This window comes from Sceloporus undulatus, chromosome 4, assembly GCF_019175285.1.
Source record: "Sceloporus undulatus isolate JIND9_A2432 ecotype Alabama chromosome 4, SceUnd_v1.1, whole genome shotgun sequence".
Classification (NCBI taxonomy): domain Eukaryota; kingdom Metazoa; phylum Chordata; class Lepidosauria; order Squamata; family Phrynosomatidae; genus Sceloporus; species Sceloporus undulatus.
Genome location: NC_056525.1, coordinates 1,676,363 through 1,693,723, shown reverse-complemented (window position 1 = coordinate 1,693,723; position 17,361 = coordinate 1,676,363). Strand labels below are relative to the sequence as shown.

Sequence of the window (17,361 nt, the reverse complement as noted above, 5' to 3'; positions counted from 1 at the left end):
GCCACCAAAATGGTGAAAGGCTAGAAACCATGCCTTAAGAGGACAGACATAGTTAGCTGGGTAGTTTAGCCTGGACAAGAGACAGTAAAGAGGTGATATGATATCCCTGTTGAAATATTTGAATGGATGTCACATTGAGGAGGGAGCAAGCTTGTTTTCTGCTGCTCCAGAGAACAGGACACGGAACAATGGATGCAAGCTCCAGGAAAAGAGATTCCACCTCAACATTAGGAAGAATTTCCCGACAGTAAGAACTGTTCGACAGTGGAAATCACTCCCTCAGAGAGTTATGCAGTCTCCTTCTTTGGAAGTCTTTAAGCAGAGGATGGATAACATCTATCAGGTATGCTTTGATTGAGAGTTCCTGCATGGCAGAAGGGGGGTTGGGCTGGATGGCCCTTGGGGTCTCTTCCAGCTCTATGATTCTATGAAGTCTTGCCAAGAAAACCCAATGAAAACCCAGAAACAACAACCTGCCTCGCCATCTGTCCTGGGTCGTGAGGAGGCAGAAGTGTACCACTGTGTCCCTGGGGCTGAGCAGGGGCAGTTCTACCTGCAAGCTCTCCTCTTCTGCCAGGGAGAGGGGCACCCACCCACTCACCCTATTTTTCCAGAGCTGCTGTCTTTGCAGCAGCAGCAACAGCAGCAGCAGCAACAGATGGAGTTGCTGGCTCATTCCCACTTTGTCCTTCAGAGTGACTTCTAAAAGGCAGCAGCCACGTCCAGGGAGACGTTATTCTCCTTGTTGTTATTTGCCAGCCAGGACCTGGGGAGAAGAGGAGGGTAAACAGCAGAGCCACAGGGCAAGGAGAGAGGAAGCATGACACCAAAAGAATTAAAATGCAAGGTCCCCTCCTCTGGCTCTGGGGCGCCAGGTAATTAGTTCTGCAAGGCTAGCTGACCAGCTTAGCATTTCCAGAGGAGAAAAGGACAGCAAAATCCAGAAGGCAGGGGGGCAGGGAGCAGGGAGGGGGGCAGTCGACGCGCTTCCCTCTTGTCCATCGTTCCAGAGCTTTGTAGCTTTGCTTTAATTAGCCTTAAGAAAACTCAGCACCCCTATCTGAATAATCCATGGTTCTGGTTATTTATTCAGCTCCCTGCTGCTGCTGGTGAGCATTACCCAGCCTCGGTCTGCAGGAATAGATCATTCCTGGCTGCCGCTTGCCAGCTGCCTCTCCCTGCAAAAATCGAAAAAGGCAGAGAAAGGTGTGTGGAAGAAAGCAAAGGGATGCTCCGGTCCTGGTATGCTGTGGGTGCAAGGGGGGCTGAGGGACAAAGGAGAGGGAAGCCAGGACCCAGATGTACCAGAGGGGAGGCCTGGTGGCCTTTTCAGAGAGGAGGAGGATCAAAATGGTGAAGGGTCTACAAAGCATGAATCCCTATGAGGAGTCATTTAGAGAGCTGGGTCTCTTTAGCCTGGAGAAAGTTAAAGGATGACAAGAGATTCCTGTTTATGTATCTGAAGGGCTATCATATTGAGGATGGAGCAAGCTTGTTTTCTGCTGCTCCAGAGAATAGGACACACAGCAACAGGTTCAAACTGCAGGAACAGGGATTCCATCTCAACATTAGGAAGACCATCCTGACAGTAAGAGCTGGTTGACAGTGAAAGACACTCCCTTGGAGTCTTGTGGCATTGCCTTCTTTGAAGGCTGTTTTTAAACAGGTGCTGAATGGTCATCTGTCAGGTATGCTTTGATTGTGAGTTCCTGCATGGCAGAATGGGGTTGGACCGGTTGGGCCTTGGGGTCTCTTCCAACTGTATGATTATATGAAACTTGAATCTATAGCTTCATGTCCTAGTCTCTGGAGCAGCAGATAACAAGCTTGCTCTATCCTCAATATGATACCCCTTCAAATACTTAAACAGGGCTATCATATCATCTCTTAACCATCTCTCCTCTTGATGCCTGCCTAGATTCGGTAATGGGCTGGATGAGGGAAAACAGACTCAGTTTGAATCCAGAGAAAACGCAAGTGCTCATGATAGGTTACCCCGGTCCGGGATTGGAGGTTTGTCCACCTGTCACGCTCCCCTTGAAAGACTCTGTTCGCAGCTTGGGGGTGCTCCTGGATTCGTCGCTCCACCTTACATCTCAGGTGGATGCGACGGTCCGGAGCACCTGCTATCAGCTTCAGTTGATACGCCAGCTGTGACCCTTCCTGGGCCGGAGGGACCTTGAAACGGTGGTACATGCTCTGGTAACCTCTCGTTTGGATTTCTGTAATGCGCTCTACATGGGGCAACTCGGAAGCTACAGTTGGTTCAAAATATGGCAGCTAGGTTGGTCACTGGATGTTCCAGGGCCACCCACATAACACCAGTATTAAAAGATCTACATTGGCTGCCTATTCGCTTCCGAGCGCAATACAAGGTGTTGGTTATTACCTATAAAGCCCTAAATGGCTTGGGCCCAGGGTACTTGGAGGACCGCCTCTCCCCGTACAATCCGCCCCGCACACTCAGATCGGCCGGGAAGCATTTGCTGAGAGTTCCAGACTCGAAATATGCCACAACAACGCGTAGGGCCTTTACCATCTCGGCCCCTCAGCTCTGGAACTCGCTTCCCGGTGAGCTCCGCTTGGCCACCTCCCTTGACCGGTTCAGGAAGGAGCTAAAAACCTTCCTGTTCCAACAAGTCTTCCCCTAATTGTTCCCTTGTTAGTCTCCTCTCTTCCCCCCTCACTGTACTATTGTTGTACATTCCAAGCTAGCTGGATATTGTTATATTGTTGATTGCATTGATTGTATTTGGTGAGTGTATTTTAATGTATATTTACTGTATTTTTATCTTGTAATGGTATTTCTTGTAACCCGCCTTGATCTGAGGAAAGGCGGGCTATAAATAAATATTTTATTATTTTTATTATTTATCTCTTCTCCAGATTAAACATCTCCAGCTTCCTAGGCTGCTCCTCATAGGACTTGGTGATTTCCAGACCCTTCACCATTTCGTTGCCCTCCTTTGGACACACGGCTCCAGTTTCTCAACCTCCTTTTTGAAATTTGGTGCCCAGAACTGTACACAGGATTATTCCAGGTGGGGTCTGACCAAAGCAGAATAGAGTGGCATTATTACTTCTCTTGATCTAGACACTATACTTCTATTGACGTAGCCTTGAATTGCATTGGCTTTTTTAGCTGCCGCATTGCATTGCTGACTCACATTCAGCTTGTTGTCTATAAAGACTTCCAGACTCGTTTCACATGTACTGTTGTCAAGCCAAGTGTCACCCATCCTAAACCTGTACTTTCTATGTTAAGATCCAGAAACTAGGAAAACCATAGAATGGAAAACGTGGGGGATGGATCTCTGACCATCCCTTGTTCATCTTCAGCCGCAAGGCTTGTTAGAGCCAAAAGCCTGATGCTCACAGTCATTTGCTTCCTTCCATATCTGGATTGCACTCACATCTCACAGGCTGGCAGCCAGGTGCACTGTGCTGTATCACAGCAAAATTTCATTGGGGCAAAGGAAGGGTAAATATTCTCAAGCACGTGGCTTCTGCCATGCTTGCTTCAAGCAAAGGTGCCAATTATTTCCCAGAACTAACACCTAAAATATAACTGGACTGAGGAACACAAACTGACAGCCTGCCAACCAAATGCAGTTACTGGAGCAACTGAGCGGGTCCTTCGGAGGTGCAAACAAGTAATAAATCTGCCCACTGCGTGTCACTTGCAGGGAAGAGAAATATGCCACGAGATGATAGAAAAGAGAGAGATTGCACATTTTATCCTCCTGTCTCTCACTCTCTCAGAGCATGAAGCCCAAAGTGCACAGAGCTGCCCTGCAAATATACATACTGGCCATCCTTGAACTCAATCCCAGGCGTGAAAGAGAAGCCCTAGCTATCAAGTGTCCCAGAGGGAGGCTCATGAACTCCCAACCCACTGCCTGGGTTTTCTGTTGTCATAATTAATTAATTAATTGATGCTATACCCTGCTTTTCTCTGAAAGTGAGACCCAAGGCTGCTTACATTATAGGTTGAAACAAAAGAGTGCTAGAACAATTTAAATTACAGAAGCTAAAACAACAACAACAATTAAATAAGCAATGAAAATGTTAAAAATACATTGGGTTCAGGATCTCTGTGAAAGTGAAAAAGCACAAATAAACCCCCCACTTTTTTTAAACATGTGAAACACCTTTTCTATTATTATTATTATTAAGCTTTATTTATATAGCACTGTAAATTTACACAGCGCTGTACATACAATCTTTTAATTAGACAGTTCCCTGCCCTCAGGCTTACAATCTAAGAAGACATGACACAAAAGGGGAAGGGAGTGGAAGACGGAGCCAGATGCCTTCTGGGAAGGGCTCAGTTCCATTGGGGAGGCCTGGTGGGATTGGCCTCTCTCCTTCAGAAGCCAGGATGGAATCTGGGAAGTCCTCCAGTGCAACTCTATGGCCAACATCTGGCAGAAGTTGACCACAGAAATGGACTGGAAAACCTACAAATGTCTAGAGCAGTGTTTTCTCTAGGTCCTCCAGTCTGACTCTATGGTCAGCTTCTGGCAAAGTTGCACCAGAAGACCTAGAGAGTCCAAGAAAGAACATATTACTCAAACCCGTGAATAATCAAATTTGCAAAAGCTAAAGCCGCAAATGTAAAGAGTCAACTGTACTTTAAAAGGATTTAAGACATAACAATGAAGATTTTAAAAATACAGCCATTAAAAGACCCATGCACAATGGCCATTAACAACCAAAGGCCTGTCTAAACAAAAATCCCAGCGGAAATAATGCTGGAAAGCTTCAACCAAGGAGTGGAACAGACGGGCAGGAAAAACAACAGGGTTCTGCATTTTCCAGAAGCAGATCAAACTCCTGCTGTCCGCACTGGGCGCTCCCAAGGTGGCCTGAATCCACATGGCCTGACCACATGGTAAAGCATCAAGCTGCGTCGCTGGATATTTTTTTTTTTTGTTGCCTCCTTACCATGCATGTGCAGCATCACACAAACACACCGCTGGCAACTGCCTGATTGCATCCTGTTGGATGGCCGCCTTTTGATCAGACACACACTCCCAACTGTGATCCTCCACCAGTACAGGACATTGGAGCATCGGTGTGCTCAGTAAAACACTGGCAAAGCACAATCATGGAGATCCCTCCTACATACCCTCCAGGGATGTTGCCAAGGGGAGGGGGTCCGTGGGGTCCAGACCCCCTCTTCCGTTAGATACAATGAATGGTGCGTGCCGCCGCGCCACCACACCCAAGCCACATTATAATCGTGGCACTTAGTCTGGACCCCCCTCCCCAAAATCCTGGCTATGTCCCTGTACCTTCTTCACTCCATGCCCCTTCTTGATTTGTGTATGTTGTACGTATATGCAATGGAGGTGTAACACTTTCACTTTTTTGCACTGCCGCCCGGCTCCATCTTTTTAAATGCGCTGATGTGTTTATATGCAGTTTTAGGGTTAGGATTAGGATGGATTGCTCCTTCAGTACGTTGGTGTGTTTATATGCAAGGTCAAAGGTGCACATTTTCTGGGCTAAGTCAGACTATTCCAGCTTCGTTTTGCTCTATTTTTTCGCCCCAAAGTGTGGCTTCAATCTGGTTTCTGCCCGCTTTGGAAGCATGCATCATCTAAATGCCCCGCTTTCAAACCAGGTGGAAATCACTTTATATGGCCTGTCTGTTTCACCCCAAAATTCCAGTGGAAGGGATTTCCACAGTCTGGGAGCCGCCATTGAGAAGACACAGCCTCCCATGTTCTCAGAAAATATACCTGTGGCAGTGGTGAGACCAAAGCAGGTTCAGGGAGCCTTTGCTGCCACAGAGGCCAGCACCAAGAGGCACATGTGCATGTGCATAGCCGTCTTGTACCTGAGCATGAGGTTCATCAGCTGCAGTCCTTCCCCTTTCAGGAAACGGTCCCGGTTGGAGCTCAACATCAGCGAGGAGCATAGCGAGTCAAACAAGTTCTCCATCATCTCCTGCTCCTCTGCCGTGCTCGGATTGTGGCGCTTGAACACCTGCAGGAAGGGAAAACACTGCTTTTAGTAAACAAGGAGATGTGGCCACCTGCCTCACCCAGAAGACTCATTTATGCATGGCAAAGCATGTGGTTACTAAATGATCAGCAGCATCCATGCACTGAAGAAGAGATATTAGGATTGAGGCATGAGAAAGCTTCTTTTCTGCTGCTCCAGAGAACAGGACCGTGAACAATGGATGCAAGCTACAGGAAAAGAGATTCCACCAGTAAGGGCTGTTCAACAGTGGAACACACTCCTTCCTTAGAGAGTGATGGGGCCTCCCTCCTTGGAGGTTTTAAACAGCGGCTGGATGGCCATCTGTCACGGATGCATTGATTGAGAGTTCTTGCATGGCAGAAGGGGATTGGACTGGATGGTCCTTGGGGTCTCTTCCAACTCTGTCATTCTATGATGTGCTGCGGTTCCATGAGGAGGGACTTCTTGCAATGGACGGGTTGCATCTCACACCAGTTGGAAGAAATGTTTTTGCCAACAGTCTCAAGAACTTGATCAGGAGGGTTTTAAACTGAGTTTCATGGGGAAGGGAGACAATATTAAAGAAGGCGAAAGGGCTGGAGAAAATAGTCAAACTGACATAGAGGAAACAAGGCAAACAGTGCAAGGACCCAACAGTGGGAGGCAAAAAAACTTGCACAGGCAGCAAGTAACCGGGGTCGCGATGCTCTCACAAGCACGACAGGGGAATAAGCAGATGAACCGACTCCCTAGTACAACAAAGCAAATATGATATAATAGGAAGCACTGAAACCTGGTGGGATGAGTCTCATGATTGGAAAGTGGAAATAGAGGGTATAACCTTATTAAGAGCAATAGGCCAAACAAGAAAGGAGGAGGAATAGCACATATGTCAGAGATATTTACACCAGTGAAGAGATCCAGGAGATCAATCATGGAAGCCAGGAGGAGAGCATCTGGATAAGAATCAAAGGGCAGGGAAAACAACAAGGAGGTTACGGTGGGAGTCTACTACAGACCCCAGGTCAGACTGAGGAATTGGATAGATCTTTCTAGAACAGATGACCACACAGTCAGAAAGAGAGATGTAGTAGTGATGGGCCTTCAACTATCCGGAATTTTGCTGGAAGTCAAACTCAGCCAAATCCTCAAGGCCTAGCAAATTCCTCACTTGCCTGGAAGACTTCATGGTCCAAAAAGGTGGAAGAGGCACAAAGGGGGTCAGCTATTTAGATCTGATCCTAACCAACAAGGATGCCTTGGTTAATGGGGTGCATGGTGGGATCCTAGGTGGAAGTGACCATGTTCTTCCTGGAGTTTGTAATACAGTACAGTGGAAAGGAGAAGCCAGGCAAGAGTCAGACACGCATCCTAGACTTTGAGAGAGCGGATTTTCAGTAAACTTAAAAGTATTGAGGGCAATCCATGGTCAGAAATACTAAAAGAGAAGGAGTTCAGGACGGATGGGACTTTCTCTAAAGAGAGATATCGAGGCACAATTTCAAACAGTTCCAGTGAGAAAGAAAAACGGGAGAGTTCAAGAAACCAGGATGATGACAAAGGAACTTTCAACGAGAAGAGTTTGAAACGAAAGATGTATAAGAAATGGAAAAAGGGGGAAATCACAAAAAAGGAATTCAAAGAAAAGCAGGCATTTGTGGAGAAGTCAGAAAGCTAAAGCCGCAGAATGAACTCAGGCTTGCTAGAGAGGTTAAAACAACAAAAAGGCTTTTTTGGATATGTCCGCAGCAAAAGGAAGGAAGAGGAACGGTAGGTTCACTGCGTGCAGAAGATGGCAAATGCCATCAACACCTTCTTTGCCTCAGTCTTCTCAGAAAAGGAAAAAGGGAGCTCAACCTGAGGATAATGGAGCAGAGGACAGAATAGGGGAATTTCAGCACAGAATAAGTAAAGAGATAGTAGAGGAATACCTTGTTAATCTAAATGAATTCAGGGCCTGTTACAGACTGCCAAAATAAAGCTGCTTTGGGTCTCTTTGGAGGTATGCTGTTTAAATGATGCATGCATCCGAAGAATCCGGAAGCTGCACCAAAGCTGCACTGCAGTGCTTAGGAAACAAGTGTGGCTTTGGCACGACCTCTGGACTTAGGACCCATGCATCATTTAAATAGCATACCTCCAAAGAGACCCGAAGCAGCTTTATTTTGGCAGTCTGTAACAGGCCTAAGTCTCCAGGACCAGATGAACTACATCCAAGGGTATTAAAAGAACTGGCAAATGTCATATCGGAGCCATTGGCAATAATAGTCTTTGAGGACTCCTGGAGAAGAGGAGAAGTCCCAGCCGACTGGAGGAGAGCAAGCGTTGTCCCCAAAAAGGGGAAAAGAGGGTCCCAACAATTATCGTCCAGTTAGTCTGACATCAATCCCAGGAAAGATTCTGGAGCAGATCATTAAACAGAGAGTCTGTGAACATCTAGAAGGGAATGCCATAATCACAAAAAGTCAACATGGATTTCAGAGAAAGAAGTCATGCCAGACAAACCTAATCTCTCTTTGATAAAATGACCATCTTGGTAGATGAAGGGAATGCTGTGGATATAGTATATCTTGATTTCAAAAAAGCATTTGACAAGGTTTCCCATGACAGTCTTGCAAACAAGCTTGTAAAATGTGAGCTAGACAAAGTAACTATTACATGGATTTGTAATTGGTTGACCGGCCGAAGCCAAAGGGTGCTCAACAATGGCTCTTTTTCAGCCTGGAGAGAAGTGACCAGTGGGGTGTCCAGTGGGGCTCTGTCCTGGGCCCAGGGCTATTCAACATCTTTATCAATGACCTGGATGACAAAATTGGGAGCATACTTATCAAATCTGCAGATGACAACAAATTAGGAGGAGTAACTAATACTCCAGAGGACAGGATCAAAATTCAAAATGACCTGAATAGACTAGAAAGCTGGGCCAAAGCTAACAAAATGAAAGGCGGAAAAATGAAATGCACAGATACAGGATTATGGGTGACACGAGAGACTGGCTGAACGAGAGACTTATACGTGTGAAAGGGATCTAGGAGTCCAAGTAGACCATAAGATGAACATGAGTGAACAGTGCGATGCGGCAGCTAACAAGGCCAATGCAATTTTAGGCTACATCAATGGAAGTATAGTGTCTAGATCAAGAGAAGTAATAATGTCACTCTATTCTGCTTCGGTCAGGCCCCACCTAGAATATTGTGTCCAGTTCTGGGCACCACAGTTTAAAAAAGATGTGGAGAAACTGGAGCCATGTCTCCAAAGGAGGGCGACTAAAATGGTGAAGGGTCTGGAAACCATGGCCTATGAGGAATGATTTAGGGAGCTGGGGATGTTTAGCCTGGAGAAGGTTAAGAGGTGATATGATAGTCCTGTTTAAATATTTGAAGGGATATCATATTGAAGAGGGAGCAAGCTTGTTTTCTGCTGCTCCAGAGAACAGGACCTGGAACAATGGATGCAAGCTACAGGAAAAGAGATTCCACCTCAACATTAGGAGGAACTTCCTGACAGTAAGGGCTGTTCAACAGTGGAACACACTCCTTCCTCAGAGTGTAGTGGAGTCTCCTTCTTTGGAGGTATTTAAGTAGAGGCTGGATGGCCATCTGTCAGGGATGCTTTGATTGAGAGTTCCTGCATGGCAGAAGGGGGTTGGACTGGATGGCCCTTGCGGTCTCTTCCAAGTTTATGTTTCTATGATTGTATGATTCTGGGAAACAACAGGAGGAACTCTGTGGGGGCACTCATGCTCCTCCACCCAGTGGCCCAAGAGCCCTAAGCCTTTCTTCCCACAGTGTTTGAGTCTCAAGTTCCTACTGTTGCTCCTCTCGCTCTGCAGAGATCCATCTTCCCCGCATCCCACTCCATTCCAGCATTCTGGTTCTGGAGCTCTCTGGGGCAGACAAGACAGCAGGGGATTACTCACCGATAACTGCTGAAGCAGCACATCAATTCCATCTAGTTCACCAAGCAATTCCCGGTTGTCTACAGGAAGAGGGATAAGTGAGAAAGAGTCAGGGAAAAAAATGAAGCCAACTGTCAGTTTTTACAGCCATCTAACAGGGATATATCAGCAAACAAAATCAATACAGCTTGACAGGAGTGCAATAGATGCTGAAAGACCTGAGAGAGAGAGAATGAGAAAAAGAACATGCACACATGCAAAACGCAAGGGGAAGCCCCAGTCAAGAGAGAGGCAGAGCTGGATACCTGGAGGCGCAAGACGGAGAGAGAGAGGGCAAAAGCTGTCATGCTCTTGAATTCGCTGCCAAGCCAGTGCCCACAGGATATCAATGGCAGGGTGTGTGGAATAGCAACTCACCATCCTTGTTCTGGAGGAGAATGGCCAACACCTCGCTGCAGTAGAGTTTATTGGCGTCAAAGGGCATCTTTGCCTGTTGGAGGAACAAGAGCAGAGAATTCAAAGACAAAGTCGTCTTAGTCTGGAAAATCAGAATGCAAGACGATCTTGCAGCACCTTTATTAGTCTCAAAGCTGCTACAAGATGCCTTGCAAGAGCAGAGAAGGCAGTCAGAGGCAGGGACCACCCACTGATGCCATCGGGGAGGTTTTTTGGGGGAAGGAAGAGATGACAGCTGTTGTAGGCCAGATTTCCAGAAAAGCTGCAAGGAGTGTTGCTAAGCTCCAACATTCGCCTTCTACATGAGATGTAGGTAATCAAGAAGGCCCCTAAAACTACGGTTAACAATGCTGCTTTTCCAACAGTTGCAACTACAAACCTGTGCACAGTCAGTCTACATTGTAGTAATAAGAATGTCCTGCTTTGAAAAGCCTGAGCAACTATTACTTTGGGGCAGGGGGCTTTTCAATCTTGGCCTGTGAGAGCATCAGCACTTTTCAGAATGAGGGAGAAAGGCATTCAAAGATCAGAGGAAAATCACATCAGTCATTTGGTTCTTAGCACTGGATATTTTGTACATTCTTAGCTATATTATACTTTAGTTTTTTGTGGCTATGAGGCCATATTCTAGAAGAGTTTATTCCTGATGTTTTGCCAGCATCTGTGGCTGGCATCTTCAGAGAATGCTGGCATGGAAGTGAGTAGGGTCTATATACTGTTGGTTAAGATGAATCATCCCTGCGCAGTTGTGCAACTCCTGAGGAGCACTCTAACAACTGCACCACCAAGGAGGCCAGGAACGGCTGTGAGGAAGAGGAGGAGGGGTGTGCTGGTGAGAGCAGCACCTTCAAAAGGCTCCCTTCTCTCTCTGACCCCAAAGGACGCTGCTTGTGTGTGTTGTGCCCCAGGACTGCTTGTGTTTTTGCCATCCCTGCGCAGTTGTGCAACTCCTGAGAAGCACTCTAACAACTGCACTACCACAGCTGCTCAGTTGCACAGCTGTGCAGTAGTATAATTGTTGTTGGGTGGTTCCGAGATCAGCTGTGTCAGCTCAGCCAGGGAGTCTGTTAGGCCACAGGGTGGACAGTAGACCAACAGGAGCCCTAGACTGTCCCTAGCCTTCAGGGTAAGGTATTTACACTAGATGTGGTCCATACCTTGGATAGGTTTCCTCATCAAGATAAGCGCAGATTTATGGACCAAGGCGCCCCCCCCCCCCCCGCCCACAGATTCTGACCTGCTCTTTAGCGGTGTACCCGTCTGGGAGCACCTGGGCCCAAACTGCATTTCATTGAAGGGGGAAACTGAGGCAGAGACCCTCTTTGACAGCAACAGAGCCTTAACAGTTCCACCAGCGTATTTACCGTATATACTCGACTATAGGTCAACCTCATGTATATGTCAAGGGCAGGTATTGGGGCCAAAATTACGGATTTTGGTATGACCCATGGACAAGTCGAGGGTAATGTAATAAAAGATGTAAAGGACGAAGCAAAGGAAAACAATGCTAAAGGACTTACAAAATTACAGTAGGAATAACTATTTGTACTCATACTAAAGGCTGGATGGATGAGAGAGTAGAAGGGGGTCAATGCTTCCAGGGCAGGCAGGTTAAACTCTTACCTTTCACCAGTGGACACACAAATTAAAGTACAGCACTTACACTGACCCGTGGATAAGCTGACTCAGGTTTTTCGGGTCAATTTTTTAACCAAAATTTCTAGACTTATACATGAGTATAGACAGTATGCACCAGCTCTGTCCAAGATGGATGGAGGAGGCATGGGAGAAGACTGATTGCAGGGGGACAGCTTACTCAGTGACTCCCAGTGGGTCTTCAGGCGAAGCCACATACCTGCATGTGCAAGGGGAACAAAAAGGACTTTGTGTGCATGCAAAACCTGGGCACACAGGTGCTTCAGATTCCTTCCTGAGGCTTCCAGAATGCAACTTTCCTGAGCAGTTCTTTGTCCTGAGCTTCAGGGTGGTTTTGAAACAATCTGCCCATATGTCTTGGAGGAAGGGAGGGAAGTAGCTGAGACAGAAGCTCCCAAAACAGACACACACCCCCCGGGATGACTAGCCCACCAGTTCCAGGAGGAAAGCGCCTGCCAAGGGAGACGATTCAGCCGCTGATGGTCCAACAAACAAGCTGAGTTCCATATGTGCTTATCCTCCATCCTGGAATCTAAAAGAAACATGCCCACCCTTCCCATCTGCATTTCATCAAACCCAAGAGAATCCTGGAGGGAAAAATGAGAACAGTGCCCCAAAGTGTCAGGAATTTTGCAAACAGTTTGAAATGGGGAAACTGCTTTGCCACGTATGTCTTGCCCAAGTCGCTAAGTCTCTGAATCGGCAGGAAGAATTACAAAGCAGAGAACAGTTTTGCACTCAAGAGAGACCTGCCTAGAATGAAATTAGACAAATAGCTTTTCTTTTCTTTTTAAAGCAGAAAACAAGGTTACATTATTACTTGCAATGAGAAATCACAGGTTGGTTTTGCTAACCAGCCACAGGATCACTGAGAAACATCTGTGGATTTCCACAGGTGACAATGTATTCTTGACAGGAGTACCCAAAGGCAAAGGGGTCAGGTAGAAGGATAACTAGGCCCTGCTCAAACATAACACCAAGGCCTTGCAGGTGACTCGTTCAGCCAGCACTTTATCCAAAAGGAGAGAGTAGCAAATGACATCTTGATTTGCAATTCAAATTCATACTTCTCCCCGATGCTGTCGCTTGCGATCCCACCTACACTTCCAGACATCAGCAGAAGTAACAGGATGCGATCACAAACATACTCAGTGCTGAGAAAAAAGGTCAGCAGGAAAAAGAAGAGACCGGTTGGGCAAGGAGAAAGCCCGGCACAACAAACAGTGATGGAAGGAGCTGAGATGTGTGATATTGTCAGCAAAACAAATCAGCAGAAAAGGTAGGCTTTACCTAATTATCTAGAGGGATGTACTGAGGGAGGAAGAAGGTCCTAAACCCACCTTCCCCATTCTGCCATGCAGGAACTTACAATCAAAGCATCCTTGACAAATGGCCATCCAACCTCTGTATAAAAACCTCCAAAGAAGGAGACTCTATTGCACTCCGAGGGAGTTTGTTCCACTGTTGAACAGCCCTTACTATCAGGACGTTCCTCCTAATGTTGAGGCTGAATCTCTTTTCCTGTAGCTTGCATCCACTGCTCCGTGTTTTAGTCTCTGGAGCAGCAGAAAACAAGCTTGCTTCCTCCTCAATATGACATTGCTTCAAATATTTAAACAGGGCTATCATATCACCTCTTAACTGTCTCTTTTCCAGACTAAACATACCCAGCTCCCTCCTTCACCATTTTAGTCGCCCTTCTTTGGACACATGGCTCCAGTTTCTCAGCATCCTTTGTGAATTGTTTTGCCCAGAACTGGACCCAGGATTATTCCAGGTGAAGCCTGACCAAAGCAGGATAGAGTGGCACTATTACTTCCCTTGATCTTATGTATTGTTTATATGTATTATGCTATTATTTCTTAGATTGTACGCCATGGGCAGGTTTACTTTATCTATTTTCTTGTTTGTATGTACAGCGCTGTGCAAATCTACAGCGCTATATAAAGCATAATAATAATAATGATCTAGACACTAAATTTCTATTGATGCAGCCTAGAATCGCATTGGCCTTTTTAGCTGCCGCATCGCACTGTTGACTCATGTTCAACTTGTGGTCTACTTAGATCCCTTTCACACATATAAGTCTCCTTAAGCCAGGTGTATTAAATGAAATGCATTTCATTTTTTTTCTATCTAAGAGCAGTGCCATACATTTCCCCATATTGAATTTCATTTTGTTAGTTTTGCCCCGCCTTTCTAATCGATTCAGGTCATTTTGAATTTTGATCCTGTCCTTTGGGGTATTAGCTATTCCCCAAAATTTGGTGTCATCTGCCAATTTGATAAGCATGGTGAATCCACCCAACAGCTACCTCCAGACAGAAGGAAGCCTGCGCTCACCTTTAACCTCTTGAGCAGCCACTGCATCAGGCCTTGCTGAGCGGCATCGGAGCACATCTCTGGCCGGAACTCCGCCATGTTTTCAATGATTGCTGGAGGGGGAAAAGAAGAGATAGTCACTTACAAATTGCCAAAATACATGAGGTTTATTGTTGTTGTTGTACTAACATATCCCCCCTTTCTCCCAATATAGGGACTCAAGGCAGCACAGGGAGCCCTTCCTGTCATCTTGGTGCTCTCTCTTCTAAGTTCTTTGCTACTCTTTTTGAAATGCCAGACATTAATTAGGGCAGAACAGTTTTAAAATAAAAGGAGAGAGTTTCTTTGCCCCTTCCTTTCTCTTTGAAGTATCACTCAGATGCAGCACACGGCATTGCTTTGGTGTCATTCTCTACAAGACAACTCGGAAAATGTGTTTCCATGCCTGCAGAAGGTTGTTTCTTTTAAAAACAAAACACACACACCACCTGCATCTAGGCAGCTACCTGTCCCTTTCAAAGGGACAACCAGGCCACATTTTCTGCATCCGGGAGCCTCTGGACACAGTACGGGACAAACACTTCTTACGCAGACACATGAGATGAAAGTGGCAGCATCTCGCACTCCCTGCTGTGCGTCTTGGCACCGAGGTATCAGAAGGCTGGAAGAGGTCTGAAGTCCCCAGGCATCAGTGTGCTTTTTGTCAAATCCAATCTGACAGATGCCTGGAGGGTTTTGCTACACATACTGTCATCCTTGGGCCTGTTTTTTCCAGGGATGCCTGCCGGGCCAGAGGAATATGGGCCCTTTCCCAAAGAGCACCAGATGACAAGAGAGATTCAGGAGAAGCTGCTGGCCATTACGTTGTCTGAGAGCCAGTGTAATGGGCTGCTCCAAGGAAACAGACCTTTTTAGCAAATTACCACCCAATTCCAACCCCAAGCTTTGAAGGAAACATCAGTATGAAGGAAAGCAGGCTGCTGCAGGTACTGCCACTCATTAGTTCCACTCAGTAACCGGAGGCTGGAAATAGGTCGCTACACTCCCAACCTCACTGTCGCTGCTGAACAAGGAGGAGGAAGGAGCGTTGCGCCAGCAGGGAACTCTCCAGGTGAGCAGAGTCAATGTTTTAAGAGGCTGGCAGCCATCTGGATGTCAGGATGCAGCGACCATGGGCAAACCCCTGCAAAAAGTTGTTGTATCGTGGATTCCGTCATGGTGAGTCCCTCTGTGTGACCATTCCCTCCGCCCCTGGATTTTCCAGGCAGGAAATTTGTCCCAATGCCCAAGGACAATTCCTGAGGACACCCAAGATTTACAAGGAGTTGTCCACTCATGGGTCAAGATTTCAAGATTTGCCGTTCACGAAAGCTTCGATTTCACATCTGCCTCCTTTCCTCATTTTAAAATTCCCATTTGCTCCTCCTAGCATTGAATTACAAAGGTATCTTATTATAACCTATTAAACAAGTCGCTTGTGATTCAAGTCGCTTCCTTTTCGGAAGTTATTCACACAAAGAAATTCCTCTTTTCTTGTCAGGAGTGTCATCTCCTCCCTTCCTACACATCTTCCTCTGAAAGATGGTGAGATCTAAAGCTTTCTTCATTTACCTGATCTATTCATTAGCTAGTTAGAATTCAGGCTCCCTATGTACATGCAGATTCAAGCCATTAGTAACATTTCCATTAATTGCAGCTACCTGTCTTGTTTGGTTTTGGAGTCAATTTCAGTTCTCAGAAAAACAAAGGCAAACTGAAGCTAACCTCTACCAGGCTTAGCTTTGATCACTTTTTATATTTAAATATTTTGTTTGATAAACCAAGTCTAAAGCCTTAGGAAACTTGAATTGCCCAGCAAAACAAGCTGGCCCTACCTCCAGCCTCTGTGCATTTCTCCAAAGGCTTGAAAGTGATGCCTAGCAGGATAGAGCCTCCTCTCAGCGACTAAGGAAAATTCACAGAAACCTGGAGATGGGGAAGCCGCCCTCCATGCTTTCAACGCATGTGTGGAGTGGGATTTTACAAGATTATGGAACATGCCAGTAAGAATTGGCATGAGAATTTCAGGGTTTAAGGCAAGGGTGGCCAACTCTATTCTGCTTTGGTCAGGACCCACCTGGAATATTGTGTCCAGTTCTGGGCACCACAATTTAAAAAAGATGTTGAGAAATTGGGGCCTGTCCAAAGGAGGGTGACTAAAATGGTGAAGGGCCTGGAAACCATATCCTATGAGCAACAACTAAGGGAGCTGGGGATGTTTAGCCTGGAGAAAAGAAGATTAAGAGGTGATATGATAGCCCTATTTAAATACTTGAAGGGATGTCATATTGAGGATGGAACAAGCTTATTTTCTGTAGCTCCAGAGAACAGGACCCAGAGCAATGGATGCAAGCTACAGGAAAAGAGATTCCACCTGAACATTAGGAAGAACATCCTGACAGCAAAGGCTGTTCGACAGTGGAACACACTCCTTCCTTGGAGATTGCGGTGGACTCTCCCTCTTTGGCACTCTTTAAACAGAGGCTGGATGGTCATCTGTTGGGGATGCTTTGATTGCGAGTTCCTGCATGGTAGAAGGGGGTTGGACTGGATGGCCCTTGCGGTCTCTTCCAACTCTATGATTCTATGATTCTAACTACCTTTTCACTTGCTGCCCCTCATTCCTGGAACCTTCTTCCCCCACAAGCAAGAGCCATCACTTCTTTAACCAGCTTCAAAATGGAGTTGAAAACCATCCTGTTCAGAGAAGCCTTCCCAGCATTGCATAATTGGTGCCTGTTTATCAAACCATTTCCTCTATTGCTATGTATTGTATATGTATTATCCTACCTGAGAGTATGTATTTTCCCTGGATGAAGATTAACCATCCATTATGAAGCCAAGCCCTCCTTCCAGTCCATCTGCCTTGGTCCAGGCCTTGGAGGTAGAGAGGAACTGCTGGACCTCTTACCCTTTCCCGTCACCACTCCCTTCTCCTTCTGTGTCATGTCTTTTTAGATTGTAAGCCTGAGGGCAGGGAACCGTCTAACTAAAAAGATTGCATGTACAGCGCTGTA

General features: G+C 46.2%; 1 protein-coding gene across 1 annotated transcript in view; it reads right to left on the bottom strand.

The window, feature by feature from the left end:
• Positions 1-17,361, bottom strand: part of CTNNBL1 (catenin beta like 1) — a 155,363-nt gene that overhangs the window by 57,151 nt on the left and 80,851 nt on the right. The window contains exons 7-10 of the mRNA XM_042462623.1: positions 14,327-14,418; positions 10,289-10,361; positions 9,893-9,951; positions 5,846-5,994 (exon numbers count right to left, since the gene is read on the bottom strand). Of these exons, the coding sequence (XP_042318557.1) occupies positions 5,846-5,994; positions 9,893-9,951; positions 10,289-10,361; positions 14,327-14,418 (373 nt within the window). The remainder of the gene's footprint in view (positions 1-5,845; positions 5,995-9,892; positions 9,952-10,288; positions 10,362-14,326; positions 14,419-17,361) is intronic.